The following is a 23,988-nucleotide window of genomic DNA, read 5'->3' as shown; positions in this document are numbered from 1 at the left end:
TTCAACCCAGGATCCTGTATGTTTTTTTTTAAACTATTTTCTCGATCTGCCTTACCAACTTCAACAATTTGTGCATATATAGCCTCAGGTCTCTTTGTTCCTGAATCCCCTTTAGAATTGCACTTTTAATTTTATGTGGCCTCACCTCTTTCTTCCTACCAAGATTCATCCCTTTGCTCTTCTCTGCATTATTCATCTGCAACATATCCATCCAATCCATCTGCCTGCCATTGTCTATCACCATCCTCCTCTCTGTTCACAATAGCGAGATGCTGAAGCTGGATTCACAAAGAAATGTGGGTTAGTTATCCCCAGCCCACAACAACCATCCCTGTGGCCAGAAGCACAGCTATCGGTAGAGTTCAAGGAAATATCAATAGCAATTCTGCCATGTGAAAGAACCAAGATAGAAGCTGTGGCAAACAAAATTTTGGGTGGGGAGAACTGGTACACATCACCTTCATCTCCTAAATGATTGCACCAATGTGTGTAGCTTTTCACATTAACAATGTCCTGTTCGCAACAATTAGTGCTGAATTATAGGCAGCTTTGTGCTGTTCACTCAAACCAAGTGACTACCCAAACTCACTTAGATTAGGACCTTTCCAGCCAGCGGAGGAAGGCTGGATATATTTACCTCAGAAGTAAACTGACTATGCCACTCGGTCTTGACTCCACTGTATTCAATATTTTATGTTCTGAGGATTTTGGGAACCTGATGCCAATTAAAATCCGAGATTTTATATTGGAACAGGTGACAACATTAGAAATGCAATATGTGCAATTCATTCCAGCTGGTTTGTGAATAATTCCTGGACATGGATCTTTCCGTGGCTTTGGTGTCTAACCTGACTGTAGTGCAGTCTCCCTAATTTGACCTTTGTTTCAAGGGCATGCGTGCAAGATTAATAAATATCACAGTTCTGCTGGCAGTCACAGGGGTCTGGCAAAAAGGCTGTTGAAGCTGTCATTCCCACAGGGAGTCTTGGCTTCTACTCAGCTTTAACGTAACCTTCTCTGCATCCTCGGGTGCCCTTGAGCACCCGACTTGTATAATCTTTGACAGCTAGGAGCTCCTGTAATATTTTCGAGATCACAGCCTAGTGAGAAAATGTGACTATTAGAATTCAATGAATTTTAAACCTGGATAGCTGTGAATTCAGACTTTCAGTGACAAACTGGAAGTAAAAAAAATCACATATTCCATAACATTACTTGATTGTTCATTGATTTCCAGTTATTTTTTAATGAGTTTCTCCTAATGTGGAATTACATAAATGTTTTTTTTTAAATGCAGATCTCCATTTGTTTCCATAGTTTGAAGGGGGATTATGAGGTGTTCCTTCCTTTTACAAGCCTTGTTTGACTGAGCTGCAACTCGGGTCTAAAGCAAATAGTGACTGAAGTGAATGATGGGGACTGGCTGCCTCTGGCAGAATCTGCTAATCCGTCAGTCCAGAATTTGTAACCTTTACGGCAGTCACAATCCTGGATGTCAGTCATTGCTGTTTGCTTCAAGCTGTGAAACTGTTTGTCTCTCTTTTTCTCTCGCATGCAATTATTCCCCCTGCTTACCTCAGTCTGCTTCCACATTTGTGATTGTCTCCCTATATCTTCCCCAGCCCTTGTGGTATTTGGAGGGGTTACTAAGTGATAGGACATTATTTTCCATGGTGTAATTCCTTTTTTGTAGCATATTTTGTGCGTAAAATTGTCCTTTTTACAGACCATCTGCACCATTTGGAAATGATCTTACTTTAAATAGCAATAAGCAGTGCACTGGTATCACTGCCAGGGTGATTAGGAAACAAACTTCAGTGATAATTCATTCTTAGAACAGCAAATGTAAATAAAACATGAGGTCCTCATTTTATCTGGACATGGTTCCGCCATTTTGAGGATTCCAACATGAGTGAAGGTCCAGCACTTGTCAAAGTGCCATCATGCTTGACATGCAGGCACTGAGGATTCAGTACTTTTGTTCCTATCCGGAAGTCATTCATTAATTATAAGGGGTGTTCTGCTAAATGCACTTTCAAATGAAACAAATTCACTTTGTGATCTTTGTACAGTGGCAGGAGACAGTTTTGAGCATTTTAAGTGGAGCTAGGAAGGACTTCCATTTGCTGTAGTAAATTGAAATTGACTCTGATGTAAAAATGTTTGCATCAGTCTGGCGTAAAGAACCTGATTTAACTCCAGATGCATCTCCTGTTCCAGATCCATTCCAATGGGAGGAGTGCCAACAAATTTTGCAATTTATAAAATTTTCTTTTCATCCAATTATCTCCTCTGCCCTCCACCCCCTTCCCCCTTTCCAATATCATTTCCCAGTAGGGACGATTCCCAGGCAAACTGCCAGTAGTCTCTACCATTTTGTAAAGGGAGTTCAGCAAGTTTTACAAGAATGATGCATGTTGGATAGCCTTCCAATTGTCTCCCAGGACAGTGAGCAGTGCAGCTTCTATTCTGTAGTACCACCCCTTGCCCCATGGCCTGACTCAGAATGAGAACCCACTAAGTTTCCTTTGGGATAAAAACAGAAAATTCTGGAAAAGCTCAGTAGGTCTGACAGCACCTGTGGAGAGAGAAACAGAGTTAACATTTCGAGTCCATATGACTCTTCTTCAGAGATTTTTTTGGGTTTAAGAGAAATGCACAATCCCAGTTCCTATTTCTATCACATTCGATCTGCATAGTGCTACCTATGAATTTGTATTTTATAAAACTCTCCCACCAATTTACTGTACAAAGCCCTACTGGCCACATCTATAATGTCTTTCCTCGACGGATCTATTACACATTGTTATTTTAAGGTGTTTCATGACCTGCTGTATGCCCAAGAGGAAAACATGGGCTCAGAGATCAGAAGACAATCTTTATTCAGCTGCTGTAATCCAGCTGAGAAGCTAGGAAAATAACTCTGATCACCATCATGGCTCACCTTGCTCTCATAAATCACTTCGCTGTTACAGTGGGGAAACTTACACAGCCTCTGACACCAAGATGGGGTGCCTAAGAGCAAAGAATGAGCTTTCAGCTGGTGTTAACCTATCAGCCACAGATCCAAGATGTTTAGTCCCAGACATAGTAAATTGTCTGTTTATAACCAACGTGCACTTTTCTTTTTTCTAGAACTGGATATTGAGTTGGGCGTGTTGACTCAAAGCTACCTTTGTTTTTTTTTCCAGGTTACTGTGAATTGAAAATCTTCTAATATACAAGAGTGTGGTTTGATAACAACTGGTAGACAATTCCCTTGTGAAGAATGGATGTCAAAGACCGCAGACACCGCTCCCTGACACGAGGCAGGTGCGTGAAAGAGTGTCGGTATACAAGCTCCTCACTGGACAGCGAAGAGTGCCGAGTACCTACACAGAAATCCTATAGCTCGACTGAAACCCTGAAAGCCTACGACCATGATGCCAGACTACATTATGGGAGTCGTGTCACAGAGTTGGTCCACAGGGAATCAGATGAATTCTCCAGGCAAGGTAGAGATGATTGAGCATTTTTCTTATGCCGTATTGAAGAAAGGTTAAACATTAGAGAAATGTTTACTCTCATGAAGTTCTCGAACCTTCATCCCACATCCATGATTCATCATATACCAAGGCATTTTTTTATTCGTATGGCTGGGGAAGCAGTTATATTTCCACACTGAGGTTAACAATCCATTCCATGGCTTCAGCTTATGCAATGATGTGAAGGTTGTAATGCTACCAGGAATGGATCTCTCAGAGCAACAGTTCAGTATGATGGTCTGACTTGGATAGCCACAGTCACAATTCCTCATGGCCACATCTTTCTTGGCCCGTGCTCAAGTGGTTGAGGGTTGTCCAGATTTTCCATCGAAGGTTGAAACCTGGGACTCATCACTTGGGTCAGTTACCAGGCTGTGGTTGGTGATGTTTGCAGTCAACCAGGGAATGTGCTATAGAGAGCTGAGGCTGTGGTTAGTTTTAGGGTGTGGAGTGTGTTCCATTAGGGACTATGGGATTTCAGATGCGAGTGTGGGTTGTCTTTGGGAGTGCTTCGTTAGCTGTCAGCCGGTCGTGTTCTTTGTGGATTAAGTTTTCCCTGCCGACATCAGGAGGTTCAATATGTGCTAGCACAGGAAGGCTTTTGAGCTGTGTTGGTGGTCTTAATGCCCTTGAAATAACCCTCATGGCTTCCTGAAGATGTATATCCATAATGCTTGTGTGGCAGCTCCTGAACCAGGTTGAGCAGTAGTGCTCTGCTGTTGGGTAGACTAGGGCGAACGAAACAGACTGAAATTTAATGAGGATCTTATAAAGATAGTGAGCTGAAGTAAGTAATACACTGTATCCTAGAACTGATTTTCAGGAAAAAGGATTCCTCAAATAACTGATAAACATTTGCAGTAACATTTGTAAATCTGTTACGGGAAATTTATGTCATTTTCAAAATGTTCAATACTTCTGAGGGAACTGTTGACCATATGGAATGAGAACATGAAGGCTGTGAATTTCTTCAAACCCTGTTCCATTGTCAGAAGTACAGTGAGGTAGGATTTGCAGCCACCGATCTTCCCCACTGTTGACCGGTCCCAAGTTCTGGGGAAAGATTTATTTACATAAAGGGGAGCTCATGCTATATATGATGCTCATTGGGTGTCTGTTACATGGAGGACATGGAATTTCAAAGCAGTACCATGACACTGTGTCAACAATCTATTAGGATTAGGAAACCAGCATTTAATTCAAATTCCATGTTTGCCTAGTAAGCATGTCTTCATCCTGCAGGCATACTTTCCATGGGCAGCGAGTAAGTTGGAAGTAGTGAATTTTTTATTTTTGCTGAGGATGTTGTTCCATCAGTCCCATCACTTTGACAAGAAGATAAACACAAACATTGAATGTCCTATAAACCTTGAGCCACCTGAGTCATAACAGTGATTTCTGGAGATAACCATTGCGACCAATTGATCCAGACAGATGGGTGTTGATTTTTAAAGCAGGGTCGGGAACTCAAGGCCTGGATAATTTACTTTTTCCCGACCCCAAGCCACATCTTTAAATGCAAATGCCCTAATTGGGCCCGAGACGAGCTCGGCACCCAATTAGTGTCATCGAGCGTTACCAGGAACTGGGCTGCCTGCAGAGCGTGAGTGGCATCCATGATGGGGGCTGCCACTGCCTCGCAGAAAAGAGGCTGAAAATCATAGGGCCAGCAGCCTCACCGCGCACATAACTGACCAAAGGACCCACTGAAAGGCTCTGCACGCAAACCAGCACAAAATCCCATAGTGCCAAAAATTTCTCTAACTACAAAAACAACAGTTTGCTGTATTGAATCCGATAGCTGTGTACCAAATTGGTTAGGTTTTGCGATTTATGATTTGAAAATCACATTCTGGTCCTCCCCAGCCTGTTAACAAGCTCCTCAAGGAGTTTAATAGGCTGTTAATTGGAGCCAAGTGGGTTCATAACTCCCTCACGGTCTGTGCATGCTGCCAACACCACCCCCTGCGCCCCCCCCACCCATCCCCCCGCTCCAGCCCTCGCTCTGAAAATTCCAGCGCATCCCAGAGGTGTCAGGACACTGACACATTGTCCAGGAGTGCTCATTTCAAAGCGCACCCACTCCTGTTCCGACCCCCAAGGGTGATTGAAAATCCTGGCCATGATATTTGCTGGGATCGGAAGAATTTTAATTGTTCTTTTTTTATATTTCCCTAAAACAGCTTCTCAATCTAATCACACACATTTCCTTTCTCTTCATTGCTGATATCAGAGTTTCATTATTTAAGTTTCCCGATTTTTAAAAAACACTTTGACATGCCAGAGAGCCACATTTAAGAATATTTAGATAAGCACTGGAAATGCCATAGCAGACAGGGCTATGGGCCAAGTGCTGGAAAATGGGATTAACACAGGTGCTTGGTGGCTGGCACAGACACGATGGGCCGAAGGGCCTTTTTGCACGCTGTATAACTCTATCACTCTGTGATCCCCAGATTTTAGTGGAATTATTGTGGTAATATTTGGCATTTTAATGGTCTCCCTAATGCTGCATTAATAACGAGCTCTCAAAGTGGTCTGGAAGCAATGTGAGAGCAGTTCGAAAGTTGTTTAAGCAATTTGCTGTCATTTCCATTGGACTCTCTTGCCTTCCTAAGCGAAAAAAAATGAAGAAAGCCTTTGGAAAGGGGAATTGGAAGCAAAGCATCAATTATTAAAATTCTATTAAGGTTAAGAAAATAATGACAAGTCTGTGTTTGCAGTTCTTTTACCAGACAGAACAGATGAAGTTCCTGAACCTAGACTTGTAATAGAGCAGATTAACCTTACGTAGGGTTCTCCAGGTGAACTTTTCCCAAATAGTACATGATGTGGTGAACAAAAACCGCAAGACATAGGCCACTCCTCCCCTTATATGTTTATACAAAGGACATGAGCAGGGGATTGAGCTGCACATCAGTATTATTTGGACATCATACCAAAACAAATGGGGAGATTTTAATCATTATACAATTTCGGATCAGGTAAAACAGGAGGTGCTAGAAAAACTCAGCAGCATCTATGGAGAGAGAAGCAGCGTTAGTGAATTTTCCACAGGTAAATCCATATTTTAAATGGCTTCAGCCAGCTTTGCCTCTGGAAGGTCTGTATGATAAGCCGACTGTGGAACTGTTCTTATATGGTGAACATGTGACTAGCTTCAAGCAATAAGAAGCAGTTATCATATTCAGCAAGAAATGTCCAAAAGGGATTTTTTTTTTGTTCTTTCAATGCCATTGTTCATAAAATCAATTAAGTCAAAAATTACTTGCCGGCTAAAGCAGTTGATTTGAAGTTTTAAGCTGTTCAGGTTGAGAGCCGGGGAGACAGATAATTTTCATATCTCTGAATGCTGAACTATTTAGGGAAATATGCGGAGAAAGTGGCAATTTCCAAACATTAAACATTTCAATGCATGAGATACAAGATCTGTTAACCACGTCTGTCGGCCGACTCCAAAGAAATGGCAAGAACATAAAAGATATCTCAAGCTAAATCATAAATCATAGCTCCAGCTGTTGAGCTTTGGGTCTGGTGAGAGATCTGAACTGCATGGATAAACTGGATTTCAGATCACCTGCATGCATCTTAAAGGTTCAGCAAGAAACTAACCTGGCTCTTTCATTCAAAAGTAGTGTTGTTTATCATTATGCTGTTTAAAAAAAAAACATGCTCTGAAAAGGGTGGGATGGTTTACTTTTGTTCTGCTTTTTGAGTACTGTACTGTTTTAGTCTCTTGCTGTTAAATGCAATTTCAGTTCAGAGAGATTTAGTCTGCTTCGAAAAGTGCCTTTTAGTCGTATGTGCAAGATGACAATGTTAGCTAAAACCCTAACTGTAATGCAGGATATAAACTTGCTTGTCTCTATACCTCTGAGCTGCCACCACTGTTGGTGCTCAGAAGAGACTGAATGTCACATTTGTAAGTTACTTATTTGTTTATGTTAGTGTGTAAGTACAAGCTCTCAGACTTTTATCATGATGATCAATGTCTAATTACTTGTTGGTGTTCATTTCTTACATAGTTGGTCTGGATCTGGAAGGCAACAGTACACGAAAACCTCATTACAACCTTGTGTTTGAGAGCCATCTTAAATAAAATATGAGGACATATCAAGTTCTAAAAGATAAGTTGCAGGGTAGTTAGGAATAGTGAGATTTATGAGTCATTGTGATTTCCTGCAGCTTGCTTAATTGCCTTCAGGGGTTGGAGAGAAATTTCCCCAGAGTTTGTCCTAAATTGGCCACTCTTTCTTTGGCTTTCTCTGGAGATTATATAACTGTGGTGTTGGTGGGAGTCAAATTGATGGTGTACATGGCTGCACAATGTCTGGATAGGGAAGGGTTTATGTCCTGAACCATATTTCTTAATTTAAGTGTGTTCAATAAATTGCTGCAATGTGAACAATTTTTAAAATACTTTGTCCATGACAGGTTAATTTTCAATTTTTCCTACTATTTAATAATAAAGTATATACGCTCCCTCTCTCTAGCCTTGATCCCCTCGTGACAGAGCCTGGTTTCTCTAAGAAAGCTCATGCAGGATCCTTGCTCATGGGGATTCCACAAACAGCCACTGGGAAGTAGAAGATCAAGTGTTCGGCTGAGTAATTCATTGCTATTTGGACCCCATTCTTACCCATGAGGATGCTATGGCCAACACTATCTGTTTTAGTCCAGTAACAAGGTCTGGATTGGAAACCCACTGTGCGAGATAATGGGTACTTCTATGTACTCAGTGGCAGCTCCCATTAACAGCAAAATTTAAAATCTACTCTTGCTACAGTTTAAAACATTCTATCTCCCATACAACAGCATTAATTAACACCAAAGAGTTAATTATCATTTACATTTCACAATCTGATCTCTGTCAAACAATTTGAATTTCTACTTCCAAAAAAAGTTAAACTTTTAAACTATCCTGATTGGGGAGCCATCTCCAATTCAAAACAAAAACAGAATTACCTGGAAAAACTCAGCAGGTCTGGCAGCATCGGCGGAGAAGAAAAGAGTTGACGTTTCGAGTCCCCATGACCCTTCAGCAGAACTGAGTAAATTTCGAAGAGGGGTGAAATATAAGCTGGTTTAAGGTGGGGGGTGGGGTGGGGGGAGAGAAGTTGGGGGGGTGGGGGTGGTAGTAGGGACAAGCAAGCAGTGATAGGAGCAGATAATCAAAAGATGTCACAGACAAAGGAACAAAGAGGTGTTAAAGGTGGTGATATTATTTAAGAGAATGTGTTAATTAAGAATGGATGGCAGGACACTCAAGGTACAGCTCTAGTGGGGGTGGGGTGGAAAGACTGACAGGGCATTACAGGTATAGATTTAAAAATAATGGAAATAGGTGGGAAAAGAAAAATCTATATAAATTATTGGAAAAAACAAGAGGGAGGGGGAAGAAACAGAATGGGGTGGGGATGGGGGAGGGAGTTCAAGATCTAAAGTTGTTGAATTCAATATTCAGTCTGGAAGGCAGTAAAGTGCCTAGTCGGAAGATGAGGTGCTGTTCCTCCAGTTTGCGTTGGGCTTCACTGGAACAATGCAACAAGCCAAGGAAAGACATGTGGGCAAGAGAGCAGGGTGGAGTGTTAAAATGGCAAGCCACAGGGAGGTTTGGGTCTTTCTTGCGGACAGACCGCAGGTGTTCTGCAAAGTGGTCGCCCAGTTTATGTTTGGTCTCTCCAATGTAGAGGAGACCGCATTGGGAGCAACAAATGCAGTAGACAAAGTTAGGGGAAATGCAAGTGAAATGCTGCTTCACATGAAAGGAGTGTTTGGGCCCTTGGACGGTGAGGAGAGAGGAAGTGAAGGGGCAGGTGTTACAACTTCTGCGTGGGCATGGGGAGGTGCCATAGGTGGGGGTTGAGGAGTAGGGGGTGATGGAGGAGTGGACCAGGGTGTCCCGGAGGGAACGATCCCAACGGAATGCCGTCGGGGGGGGTGAAGGGAAGATGTGTTTGGTGGTGGCATCATGCTGGAGTTGGCGGAAATGGTAGAGGATGATCCTTTGAATGCGGAGGCTGGTGGGGTGATAAGTGAGGACAAGGGGGACCCTATCATGTTTCTGGGAGGGAGGAGAAGGCGTGAGGGCGGATGCGCGGGAGATGGGCCGGACACGGTTGAGGGCCCTGTCAACGACCGTGGGTGGAAAACCTCGGTTAAGGAAGAAGAAGGACATGTCAGAGGAACTGTTTTTGAAGGTAGCATCATCAGAACAGATGCGACGGAGGTGAAGGAACTGAGAGAATGGGATGGAGCCCCTACAGGAAGCGGGGTGTGAGGAGCTGTAGTCGAGGTAGCTGTGGGAGTCGGTAGACTTGTAATGGATATTGGTGGACAGTCTATCACCAGAAATTGAGACAGAGAGGTAAAGGAAGGGAAGGGAAGTGTCAGAGATGGATCATGTGAAAATGATGGAGGGGTGGAGATTGGAAGCAAAATTAATAAATTTTTCCAGGTCCCGACGAGAGCATGAAGCAGCACCGAAGTAATCATCGATGTACCGGAGAAAGAGTTCTGGGAGGGGGTCGGAGTAGGACTGGAACAAGGAATGTTCCACATACCCCATAAAGAGACAGGCATAGCTGGGGCCCATGCGGGTACCCATAGCCACACCTTTTATTTGGAGGAAGTGAGAGGAGTTAAAGGAGAAATTGTTCAGTGTGAGAACAAGTTCAGCCAGACGGAGGAGAGTAGTGGTGGATGGGGATTGTTCGGGCCTCTGTTCATGGAAGAAGCTAAGGGCCCTCAGACCATCATGGTGGGGGATGGAGTTGTAGAGGGATTGGACATCCATGGTGAAAAGGAAGCAGTTGGGGCCAGGGAACTGGAAATTGTTGATGTGATGTAAGGTGTCAGAGGAATCACGGATGTAGGTGGGAAGGGACTGGACAAGGGGAGAGAGAAGGGAGTCAAGATAATGAGAAATGAGTTCCGTGGGGCAGGAACAGGCTGACACGATCGGTCTGCCGGGACAGTTCTGTTTGTGGATTTTGGGTAGGAAGTAGAAGCGGGCCGTCCGAGGTTGGGCGACTATCAGGTTGGAAGCTGTGGGAGGAAGATCTCCAGAGGAGATGAGGTCAGTGACAGTCCTGGAAACAATGGCTTGATGTTCAGTGGTGGGGTCATGGTCCAGGGAGAGGTAGGAGGAAGTGTCTGCGAGTTGACGCTCAGCCTCCGCGAGGTAGAGGTCAGTGCACCTGACAACAACAGCACCACCCTTGTCAGCGGGTTTGATGACAATGTTGGGGTTGGACCTGAGAGAACGGAGTGCAGTAAGTTCAGAGAGAGACAGATTAGAATGGGTGAGAGGAGCAGAGAAATTGAGACGACTAATGTTACGCCGACAGTTCTCAATGAAAAGATCAAGAGAAGGTAAGAATCCAGAGGGAAGGGTCCAGGTGGAGGGAGAATATTGGAGGTGGGAAAAAGGATCCGTTGAACAGGGAGAGGACTCCTGCCCAAAGAAGTGAGCACGGAGACGAAGACGGCGGAAGAAGAGTTCAGCATCGTGCCGAGCCCAAAATTCATTGAGATGAGGGCATAAGGGTATGAAGCTAAGTCCTTTGCTGAGCACTGAACGTTCAGCATCGGAGAGGGGAAGGTCAGGGGGTATAGTGAATACACGGCCGGGGCTGGGATTGGAAGATGGGGTGGGGACGGAGGGACAGGCAGGGGTGGAGGGTCTTAGATGGGTGTTGGTATCGATGAGTTGTTGGAGCTTGCGTTCCTTAGCACTTGAGAGAAAGAGAAAAAGTTTCTTGTTGAGGCGCCGGATGAGACGAAGAATAAAATGAAACTGGGGGCACGTGCAGCTTTGAAAAAGGGTGATTCAAAGTTTGGTGGCTTAATTGGCAAACATCTTTCAATCCCAAGTCACTGACATCATCTAACATGCTTAACTTTGAATCTTTTCTTCATATTGTGCATCCACTATCTTCCTCTGTTTATTTGTACAATTTTTTCAAAAGCAATTCACACATCAAATTGAGCACATTGAATTGAATTTTACCAGTCTTTTGCGATGGTTTAGGAGACAGGGTGGCATGCCTGACATCTTCCTGCTGCCATCCCATTTTTGCCAGCTGTGGGAAAGGTGGCAAACACCCCTCCTACCCAGAGCCAATTGAGTCATGCAAATTGTCAGTTAAGGGCCGCTTCTCACATTCTCTGGCATTTTACCATCAGTTGGGGGTGGGGGTGCGGGGGGGGGGGCGGGGGGTGGGGGGTGGTGGATTCTGTCATCACTTGGGGAGAGCGCCAGCAAATCTTCCATTAGGCGGGCCTCCTTTTTGGGCAATCTTTGGTCCATGGAGGGCCCCCCAACTACCCCGGCAGCAATGGCTGCCTCAGCGGCGCCATCGCTGCCTGCCCTCAGTGACACAGCCTTGCCCCTCGCCGGGACCTGTCTAATTAGCCCAGCACCCCCACATCCCTCTCAGCTGACTTTGAGGGCACATGGCCATTGATGCACCCTCAACCTTTAGGTGCAGCCCCAGCATTGGCCATTGCTCCTTAATAGGGATGGCAGCCCTGCTGGCAGCCACTTCATTGGCTGCCACTGGCAAAATGCAGCCCTGTGTCCTGCCGCCCACTGAAGTGGGCCATCTCTCTCTCTGGCACACTCCGCCAGTTGCCACTTCTGACATGACCTGCATGCTGCACACTCTTGAGAATCCTGATGTCACAAAGCCCTTCTGGCTGATGTGACTCCTCTTGCCAAAATTTGGACCCTGCTTTGAATTCGCAAGTCACTCAACAAGGATCAGGTACGGAACACATTTGGAACCCTGGTATAGTGTTACTTAAAGAGCCAGGCACCCAAGTTACAGGTTAGGCAGTTTTTCAGAACTTTTGCTATTGCAAAGCATCTGGAAGTACTGTGAAGTGTTGTTGGAGGTGTTGTAGTGAGTTCCTGGGTTTGGCTGAGAGTGCTGCTGTATCTTACAGGGAGGGCAAAGGATTAGGTGACCTGTCCACACAAAGGGATGGATTATATGCTGAGGGTGGGCTCCCCATACTCCAGTGTAAATACCAGGGACGAACGAGCTCACCTCCACTTAGCTGGCCCGCCCCGCTTTAATATTTTGGGTGATTGCCCTTTAATTAGCATGAGGCAGGACTTCCATCTGTCTCCAGGAAGAAGTCCAGCCTTATAGACCTGCCAGCCAACATGAGGCCAGCAGCTCTGCACACCAGTGGCTCCAGCAGGAGCAGTGGTGTTCATCGATGGACTGGGACATTCAAGTGCCAGGCTGATAGGCCCAGGTCTGAGGAGTGGTGAGGAGGCATGTTGGACAGGGCTGGCAGGAGGATGGATGTGGGAAAACAATGGGGAGTGGCCTCCGATTGGCACCAGGGGCCTAGCAAGAGGAACCCCACCTTTTTAACTGGCGCTGTAGCCCTCAGGGTTATACCTACTGGGCTGCATGTCGAACACCGCCTCTCCTGCCACCTGTGCAGTCAGAGAGGTGGCTGGATGGGGCCCTTGCACATTAATTGCCCACTTAAGAGCCTCCATTGGCACACGGGTGGGTGATCTGCTTGATGCCTCCCCACCACTCGTAAAATCACAGTTGGGGGGGTGGGCAAGCCAGTGGTGAGCACGCTACCAGTGGCACGGTGCCCTAACTATCGGGCCCACCCACCTGCTTTCCAGCCTGCGGGTCATCAGTAAAATTCAGCCCAAAATTTGCAATGGGTATGGGGGCTGCAGTGGCAGTTCCTCTGAATCTGTAGGAATGCAGGTGAGATGGAGCGGAGGCTGTGGAGAGGGAAAATTGTGTGTGATGCCCTATACCAACATGGAGTTGTACTCCTCCATGGACTCAGTGAGTGACAGGAGGCTGTCTGCCATCCACAGATGATGGGTCATCTCAACCTGTAAAGTTAAATTTGTTACTCTTCACAATGCTACCTGACCTGCTGAGTATTTCTAGCATCTTTAATTTTCCATTATGGGACATTTGGATGTTTGTTGTTGGACTGTTCTGCTACTTGGCCAAGCGATTTCATTTACCTGAACCCAGGACACCAATATTTTTTCAAAAGCTTATAAGGTCCTTGTGCCAATCACTGACAATGAAAGAAACAAACAGTTGCATTTATATAGTGCCTTTCACAACCCCGAGATAGCCTAAGACTTTACAACTAATTGTGCACATTTTAAAGTGTGATCACTTTTATGAATAAGGAAACACTGCAGCCAATTTGCATACAGCTCAAACATCAATGTGACAATGGCCAGATAGTCTGTTTTAGGGGTGTTGTTTGAGGGAAAATATTGGCCCAGACACAGCCAGCTCTTTAAAATGGTACCACAAGCTCTAAGAAGGTAGAAACCATCTCAATCGAAGTACGGCACCTCTGAAAATGTAGCACTCCCTTCGTTTTGCACCAGAACGTGAGCTCCGGAGTGAGACACAAACCCACAACTTTGAACCGAGACGCTACCCACTGAGCCATGGCTAACAATGGCATAATGATGCAGGATCTGGAGAAATCCTCCATATCGTTTAAGAGTCACAGGATCGCAACAGCACCCTGACATTTTGCAAGTGTGCTCTGCCTTGGAGATCCCAGTTATCTCTCCAGATAGTTATTATGTCTACTCATAAATGCAGTCGGAGAGAATTGGGTCAAATGAGTTTTTATGGATAGCTCTTTTTTGCTGCCTGTTGACATTGTGCCTAGCAGTGCCTAAAATGAACGAGATTACTGACATCATAGAAGTCTGTTGATGATCAACTGCAGTGCCAATGAGGAAGAACAGTGGTCCATGAAACAGAGTGCTAAATGTTGCGTTTAGATATGTTATGGTGGGAAGTCACACTCGGCATTGAGTCATTGACACAGATTCAGATTTTCTTTGCACATTTTTTTAGCTTTTGAGATTAGAAAAAAAGTAGAAACCATGACATGGCAACATTGATAATGGAGCTGCAGTTGCGCAGAAGGAAGGCATTAGCGCGATGATTTCTGTTTATGATGGCCTGCCATTGTTTTGCCTGTATATAGGAAGTATAAACAAACAGACTGCCTCAGGTAAGCCTTGTCTCTGTATAAACTGTGGAAGACTCAGAATTGGCATGGCCTTCTATTCATTATTTACGTATTTTTTTTGTGCTGCTTTCAGCAGTTCCTGGTGCAAGTCAGACACCTACTTCACCTCCTGCACCCACAAGAAAGCCCCTCCTGTACTAAAAAAAAAATCCGTAAATGGCCAAGCTATGGGCCAGGGAGCTCCTCTGTGCTTTTTGCTTCTGTGACATCTGTAATGATGCTCAAACACAATCCTGTTCGCTGTGTCTTGCTGGGCAAAATATGATCTTCTTTGTAGTCACCTGGGTATGCCTGACAAACTGTAATATTGGGTGTGCCTTCCAAAATGTCGCTGTCACAGTGTGTCACGGGTTCAGTGGCACTGCATTCCAGGGTGCTGAACCTTTATCAAACGAGCCTACAAATGGTGTGTAACTGTGTTTGAGTTCCTCCTGATTTTGTCGTTAACAAGGTTGCTTTATTTCAGGGGGATGTTGGTATAGTGGTAACAGTCACTAGACGAGTAATTCAGAGGCCCAGGTGCATGTTTTAGAGACATGGGCTCAAATCCCACCAAGGCAGTTAGTGGGATTTAAATTAAGTTATGGAATACGAAGCCAGCCTCAATATTGGGAACCATGACAACTATCATCAATTGTTGTAAAAACCTATATGGTTTCGGGGAGGAAATCTGCCATCCCTATCTTTCCTGGTCTACACGTAAATCTAGAGCCACAGCAAAATGGTTGACTCTTAACTGCCCTCTGAAATGGCTTACCAGGCCACTCAGTTAAAGGGCAATTAGGAATGGGCAGCAAATACCCACATCCCATGAAAGAATAAAGTATCATCCTCACTGTCAGCCACACCTCCAAGTTTGAAATCATTGGTAAACTTTGTTCCGTGATGGGTGGGCACTGCAGGTGCTGGAGCACATCATTAGCTCTCAAAATAGTATTTAATTTAATTTTGATTAGTTTCTGTTGAAGATTTTAGTTACAGTGCCCTTTAAGAGACTGTCAATTTTGTTGTTAATTTGGTTAATTAGTTTATTTATTTCATTTGTTTGCTCAAAAGAGTACAAAAAGAGTCAGCCCCTTTAAGGATGGTTCTTTAGTTTTATTTAGTTAATTAGGAGATAGCTGAGACACTGGGTGGAGTGGGAGGAGAACTGTGAGACTGAACAAGTCAATAAACTCTCTCATTAAGAAAAGCTCTGTGTCTCCCTGAAATAAAGCAACCTTGTTAACGACAAAATCAGGGGAACTCAAGCACAGTTACACACCATTTGTAGGCTCATTTGATAAACGTTCAGCACGCTGGAATGTAGTGCCACTGAACCCGTGACACACTGACTGCAACATTTTGGACTTGGATTCTATTAGCACCCAAGCCCCATGAAAAAAGAAATCTGATTTTTCATTAAAGTTCATTGATCCATTTTTGGAAGTATCAAGATTGGCCATCAAAGCATAAGCTTTAAATAGTTTGTTAGCAGTTTCCCATAGGTTCCACTGCTTTCTACGAATAGCTAATGTTTAAATGGTTGCTCAAATGGAGCAATTTAAGCTCTAATATGTCTTTACTCCCTGTTTCAAGCCTTGTAACACCAATGGTACAACATGGGCTTCTCCACAGTTGGCTATCAGTTGCCATGGCTGGTAGCAGAAAATGGACGGGAATTTCATCCTGCTAAAACTCCACCCACTCCAACCACTGGGTCTGTTGTTTCCAGGTAGTGGGACCAACAGCTTCGACTTCCATTTAGATATGTATTTAGGATGTGTTCAGTTGCAAGATACTCCCCATTCCCTGCAAGATACCAAGCCAGAAAGAGGCCCGTTCAAAACTCTTAACATCTGTTGCAACACAATGACATCTCTGCGGGTCTCCATTGTGAATTGCACCAAGCTGTAATATTGTTTCTTTCGACTGAAATTATGATTACCATCGCATTGAAGTAATGTACCTGCTAATATGATATAATTTTCCTCAAACTTTGAGACTAATGTTTGAAAAATGACAAATCTATTGTCAGGTGGATTTTTGCAATTTGTTGCATCCCTTTGCTTATTCCTCACTCAGCTTGAGTTAATTGGCTGTGATAACAAATCTGTTCTCTGGTGCAATTAAAGTTTTTATTTTCAATTTGACTTCTGATTTCCCATCATATCAGCTCCATGTTTGAAAGCTTTCGAAGTATTTATACATCCATCATTTGCAAAACGGGCCTGCAGATGTCCTATTTTGGCTGTAAATGTTGTCCGTTTCCTAAAAAAATGCAGTATATTGCTTTTCATAACTTTTGAAGTGACCGCTGGCTGTGTTTTTTTTTTACTGCCTTTCTTTGCATCCACCTGTGAGTTTGAATTCTTACTCCCACTCATCCCTGCGTGACTGGTGTTTGGCAGGCAGCCAGACAGTGTAGTGATGATAGAAAAGCAGGATAATGGAGACAGCAGGCCACTTTAAACCACTTCAAGGACTCGGGTTATTTATTTATTTTTAGGTTTCTTAAAGAAATGCTTTCCGGATGAGGCCATAAGTTGTTTTGGAGGATGGTGGAGGGATGCATTACAGCAAAACAGAAGTTGCAACATCATTTTGTAGCAACAAAATTTAGCTGCACTTGCACGAGAAGTTCAACAGCAATGAAAAATAGTTTAATCCTCACATTAATGCTGAAAGTACATAGTGTAAATTGAGTGTTAAATTCCGAGCTGATGCTGAAATAAAGCGTACTGATTCTCCTCCACTAGCGGGATCTCATTCTGCTTCACACCAGTATCAGGTTTGAAACCTGACTGGATTCAGGCCGCAGTTACTCAATAATTGCAAGTGTTGATGTGAAGAGAAGACACTTTGCACCAAGCCTACATCTGTAGTGTAAATACAGTTTAAAGTAGAAGGATTGATCTCAATTCATGAACAGCTTCTCAGAAAAGCACTGTGTGGTACAAGTTAATCTGCCCTGTTCCTGGTCAATGAGCAGACCAACTGAAATTACTAAAACTATCAGCCACAGTGTAGTCTATTAGAGTAAGTCATAGACTCATGGAATCCCAGAGTCATTACGGCACAGAAAGAGGCCTTTCAGACCGTCAAGTCCATGACAGCTCTCTGTTGCTCAACCGAATCAGTCCCATTCCTCACTCTATCCATGCAGTCCTGAAAGTTTATTTTGCTCAAGTGCCTATCCAATTTCCTTTTGAAATCATTCATCATCTCTGCTTCCACCATGAACGCAGGCAGCAAGTTTCTGGTCATTACCACTCACTCAGGAAAATGTTCTTCCTCACTCTGCCCCCTGGCATCTCTTGTCCAAAACCTTAAATTTGTGTGCCCTAGCCCTTGTACAGTTAGCTAAGAGGAAGAGCCTTTCTTTGTCTACTTTATCTAAACCTGTCATAATCATGCACACCTCCAGCAAATCTCCCCTCAATCAATATATCCTGCCACCTTCAAAGAATCCATGATCCCTTTGTCCCTGTATACTTTTTAGACCTGTACCATTTAGTTCTCATTGCCTCTCCCTATTCCTTCTGCCAAAGTACATCATTACACACTTCTCTATACTAAATTCCATTTGCCACTTGTCTGCCCATTCTGTGTACCTATATATGTCCTGTTGCAGTAGATTACTATTGACTTTTGGTATAGGAGAGATGGGGACATAATGCTAATGTCACTGGGCTAGTAATCCAGAGCCTCAGGCTGCTCTGGGGGCATGGTTCAAATACCACTATGGCAGTTTGTGGAATTTAAATATAATTAATAAAATAATCTGTAATATAATGCTTGTCTCAGTAATGGTGACCATGACAACCATCATTGATTGATGAACCATCTCATTCCTTTAGGGAAGGAAATCTGCCATGTTTACCTGATCTGGCCTACATGTGACTCCAGACCAACTGCAACTTGGTTGAATATTAACTGCCCCCTGAAATAGCCTAGCAAGCCCTCAGTTCAAGGGCAATTATTCCCAAGAAAGGATAAAATATCATCCTCACTGTCAGCCACACCTCCAAGTTTTGAATCATTGGCAAATTTTGAAGTTTTACTCTGAGTTCCAATATCTAAGTCATTTCGATAAATAAAAAAACACACTGATCCGAGCACCGACCCTTATGGAACACCACTGTCTCCCACCTCCAGTTCCCAAAACAACCATTTAACATGACTTGTTGTCTTCTGTCCTTAAGTCAATTTTTTTTTTACCCAGGCTGACACTGACCCTCCTATTCCATGAGCCTCAATTTTATTAACCAGCCTTTCATGTGGTACTTTATCAAAGGCTTTCTTAAAATTCATATGGCAGCATCCATTGCTTTTCCCTCATCAATCCTCTTTGTTACTTCATCAAAAGTTACTGAATGAACTGATTAGTGATCCAGTAGTCACCTGCAGCATAAGGCATGCTGAAGCCTTAGCACTACTATGCTTCAGAGAATTTACACTGTCAATCACAATACTTAAGTAGCTGCTTGTTTAACACCAGAGAAGCGTTTGGTGGATTAGTGATGCCTATTGAGTTACTCTGACTCTGATCCAGACATTTTTATTTAACATGTCCAATTTACAACAATCTATGATTACATAATACATTTAACATGGGAAAATGTCACACGTCACTTCACAAGCGGACAAAAATTGCCATCAAACTAAAGAAAGAGATATTAGGATGAGTGACTAAAAGCTTGGTCAGAGAGGTAGGTTTTAAGGAGGATTTTAAAGAATGAGAGGGGTGGGGATACAGAGAGCTTTAGGGAGTACATTGGTGATTAGGGCCTTTAGATGGCTAAAGGTATGCTGTCACTGATGGGTCAAAGGGAAGGACGGATATGCAAGATGCCAGACTTGGAGGAATGCAGTTCTAAAGGGTTGTAAGGCTGGAGGAGGTAACACAAATGGGGAGCTGTGAGACTCCCATCAACTAACATTTTAAAGTTCAAAAGGTTACCAAGAAACTTTGCCTCCTTTGTAACACAGTGGGAATGATGATCTCATTGGTACAAGGGTATTACTTTCTTTCATTGTAGTTTCATGTATGGCATCCTTACTTTAACAAATACAGTGAAGTTAAAAAATAATGTCATGGACAACACAGCAATGCAATGATTCCAAAAAAATGGACAAGAAGAGTTTAGGGAGATACAACATTTCAGGACTGAGATTGCATGTAAAAGGCCAAAGTGACAACTCTTTGGCAAACATTGTATCAAGTTGTCTGATAGAACTTATCAAGGATCATAGCAACCATTAGATAAGCGATCTGGAATTTTTATACTGTCTAAATAAAATTGCACAGCACAACACTCTCCCCCCTCAGCCTCTGTTCTGAGAAAATCTTAACTGTACCAAATAAACAGTCTATGTCCTAACTCAATCTCATGGTGCTGCATAGATTAATTTACATTTTGAAATGTGCAAGAACAATTCCGTGCTTGTTCTTCTTAGCCCTTCATACTAGATCCACCTACAAGAGGAAACTCTGAGTGAATTTGTGGAAACAACATTTTGGCAGTGTACAAAACAGAAAGTATGCTTTTGAGTTTACATTTGGGGAAGTATGGATAAATTGATGTGGTTATGTTTGTCTTTTTAGATGAGGCTAAACGATCTTTAGTTGTTCACTTCAGGAGTTAAGAGTATTCAGTGCATGTCTTCCTGTTTCAGAGGCAGCTCACATTTTCATTCACTGCCTGCTGTATTTGTGATTTTTATTGTTGCAGTCTGCCATGTCAATTTGTGGAGCTAGTCTATAAGTAAGAGCATTTTAAAAACTTTCAATAACAGAGTTTGCCATGGTGGGATTTGAACTTACAATTTTTCAGTTGCTCACCCAGTATCAGGGCTACCGTAGATATGGTGCTCAAGTGTCAAGAATTTGAAACTGTTTATGCAGTTTCCCAACTAAAGGAAAGAGGTGCGAAGTTTAAAAGCTGAATACCAAATGCCAATCTGGAAATGTTGTGGTAAGAAGACCACAACATAGGTTCAAAGCCTGGGGCTGTCTTAACACTCTAATTCCCGGCATGTGTGCACATGTCATCATGCCCAATTTCATCACATGATTCTTGTTCTTCCACACTCCATAAAACAGTGCTAAACTTAACATTTTCTATTGGTGCTGTGAGCTCCAGGAAGTGGGTGGCACCTTCTCCTTTGTGAACCTACATTTATTAATACAGTGGGACTGAAAGCAACAACACTGCATTTGTAGAGAGGCTTTCTGCTCACACAGGGAGGTCTAGTGCAATGATCTGTAGGCAGATGGAAAATCGTACAAGAAAGCATGGATGCACAATAGCAGGCAAAGAAATTATATGTGGGCATAGCTTATGCTTTGCAAAGGTTTAAAAGGTTTATTAACAGTGCCTCAATCTAAAATGGAATGTGACAGTGATTTGTGGGAAGAAATAAAAAGGAGGATCATCATCAGCCATGATAGAGGAATAGGTCCCTAGTTATGGCACCAAATAAGGGGACAAAAATCAGAAAGAAACAAGATCTTGAGATGTGAAACTAAGGGTCGGGACAAGATAGCTTCTGAGCTGCAATGGAATAAGAGGCAATATAGAGGGAAGCACTGTAAAGTTAACTCATGAGAAAGGGGATGGTGGAATCTCTCATTCAGAATTGATGAGCTGAAAACAGCATGTTGAGTATGAGGCAGAGAAAATAAAAAAAGTAAAAGTGTTCTTAGTATTTTGATATAGAATTAAATGTACGTATTGAATATTAAGGAAGACATAGAATTTTAGAATATAGAATGCATTTAGAATTTTGCTCATTACAGAATATTGCTTGCATTATTTTAAGTAAGAATATCACCAGAGAATCTCAGAAGACATGTTTGTCAACAAAACATTAATACCATATGACTTCTTGTTGTTCTTTGTTGACTTTCTACAGATTCTATCTGTATTACAATCCACCAGAACTGTTTTACAAGATTTGCACTCAAATCCATTTTAATCATCTTCCTACTGCAGTAACAGCAGCTTTCTGTTTTTGAATATCTACTGTATTTTTGTACTGTCGAGTGCTCCTCTGAATTTTGTAAAATGCAAAACAGTTGTCATTGTCATCAACATATGAGCCAGAAAATTACTTTTGGTGTTGTCAGCAGATGAATGCTTAATGGTTTCATATGGCATTCCCTGTGCTATTATAAAGGGGGAGTCAGCCCATTTAAAATTAATGTCTGTGCTAAAATAGCAGAGAGAATGTGATATGGATGTGTTAATCTTTTGTCTACTGATATCACTGGTAGTAACTTCTAGGCTTTAATATAGAACCTCGTACTTTTTGGGTTGTTGGTACCCAGTAGCGAAAAATTACAAAATGTTTACGCTGAACTTCGATATCATCAAGCACATTTTCTGGTGAAAATGTTAAAGAATACTACTGTCAGAAAAGGCACATGTCAGTCATACCATTTCTAATCAGTCATTATTTTTATCCCACTATCTTTAATCCTGCAGTATTTGACATTCCTTATTTAAATCTTTCATGTTTATTCTTACATTTCCAATTTTACCTCACTATCTCTAATCATTCAATGAGTTGATTCCTGTATCTCCAATTGTTGGATGCGTTTATCCAACCACCTCCACTAAGTTTATCCTTTCTCTAATCCTTCACTCTATCTACCCAACTGCAAAGTTTCATTCTTTTTATCTCTCTTCCTCTGGTCTTGAAGGGTTGGATGCAGGAGGAATAAATGCACTTCAAGACATCACTGTACTTATTCTCCCTGAATTCCATCCTTCAATTCATATCTCTGCATCTCCAATCACTCAGTGATTCTTTTTCTCCTTTTGTGCAGCATCTAATTCTTTGTAATCCTCTTGTTGCTGTTCCCGACCATTTTTTATTTACATCAACAGCAAATGTACATTTAATTCTTCTTTCAATAAAGGAGCTGTACTTACAAGATGGGGTGGAATTGTCCGATCCCATTGGCATTGAGTGTCATGACAGGCGGTAAAGGGGGGAAATTCAGCGTAAGGGGCAGAAATCGGTTTCACGCCTGTGTGGAAGCACAGCGGGGTCATCCAATGGTGTCCACCATAGTGGAACACAAATCGCACTAGAGGCCAGAATCATCCCCCACCCCCCCGCCCGCGCCAGATTTACCATTATGCCGGTGGGAAAACATGCAGGCCCAGAACCCATCTGGACAAGTGTAACGTGCAGAAATCGGGACTTACCGCTGGGGCCTTGCTCAGATTGCGGACCTCCAAGGAGCAGAATATGCTGGAGCCCTACAGCTACTGGGTCCTGGAGGAACAGGCCCATTGCATGCTGGGTGGATTCTCATGGACATGGCTCCACCGTGAAGCAGCTCATGGAAGGTGGGAGATCTCCGTTAATGTTTCGGCTCTGCTTCGGAACATCATGTTCTTGGCCACGGGCGACGATCGGTGATGGGGGAACAGGAAGATCCAGCTGTGAGTGGGAGAGGAAGGTCTAGGTCTGACTGGGTGAGGAAAGTGTACCGGGGGGAGGGGTGACATTAAGCTGTGGGGGGAGTGCAGGCGAGATGAAGGTATCAGGGGGTTGAGGTTGGGAGGGTGAGGAGGACGTGATGGGGAAGAATGTGGCAAGTGGGGAGGTAGTTATAAGGGAGGACGAAGATGTGAGGGAGGGAGTTCAGAGGGAGGAAAGGAGTTTGGTGTGGGGAAGGAGTTCATGGGGGCAAAGGAGTTCGAGAGTGGAAGATGTCCGGGGAGTGGAAGGAGTTCAGAGGGAGGACAGTGGGGCTGGGGGGGGGAGTGGGGCGTTTGGAGGGGGGAAGGTCTCTGGTTGGGGGAGTGCAAGATGTCCGGTGGGAAGAGGGAGTTCAAAGGGGGCAAGGAGTTGGGGTGGCAGAGAGAATAAGGGTGGAGAAGGGAGTAATGGTGGGGGAGGGAGTAGGGGTGGAGGGATGTCCAGGTGAATGTGCAAGGGAGGGATTTGTGGAGTCAATGACTGCCTCCTGGGGAGTGAACTGAGGGTGGGTGTGGTAGGATAGAATGGTGAGTATGAGAGGAGGCAGAAGGAGTCGGTAGGGTGGGAGGGTGAGGGTGCATGGGTAGCGGTAGAAGAGATGGCAAGGGTGGTTGCTGGGGACTCGGAGGCAGACACGGACCCTGGAGGCAGGAAGGAGGAAGTCTGGAGGTCAACGTGGATGGGGTGGGATTCTCAGGAAGGTAGGGAATGTGCACATTCATCTGGATATCCCAGAAAGACAAGGGTTTGCGTTGGTAGGTGACGGTGGGAAGTAATTCCAGGGAGATCGGCAGTGATGGAGTAAAAGACATGGGTGACTGGGGAAGGGGGAGGGGAAAAGATGGGGGACCTGATGATAAACTTGACAACTACCATTTCGCAGAAATCGAAAGTGACTTGTGTTGGACGGGCAGAGGTGCTGCAT

General features: G+C 43.7%; 1 protein-coding gene across 1 annotated transcript in view; it reads left to right on the top strand.

The window, feature by feature from the left end:
• Positions 1–3,205: 3,205 nt before the first annotated feature.
• LOC144685347 (teneurin-2-like) overlaps positions 3,206–23,988 on the top strand; it is a 197,830-nt gene continuing 177,047 nt past the window's right edge. Inside the window, exon 1 of the mRNA XM_078549754.1 lies at positions 3,206–3,494. Coding sequence (XP_078405880.1) covers positions 3,269–3,494 — 226 coding nt within the window. The 5' untranslated portion in view covers positions 3,206–3,268. The remainder of the gene's footprint in view (positions 3,495–23,988) is intronic.

This window comes from Cetorhinus maximus, chromosome 10, assembly GCF_964194155.1.
Source record: "Cetorhinus maximus chromosome 10, sCetMax3.hap1.1, whole genome shotgun sequence".
In the NCBI taxonomy this organism is placed as follows: domain Eukaryota; kingdom Metazoa; phylum Chordata; class Chondrichthyes; order Lamniformes; family Cetorhinidae; genus Cetorhinus; species Cetorhinus maximus.
Note: the sequence above shows the minus strand (reverse complement) of the source record. Positions and strands in the feature narration are given on the sequence as shown.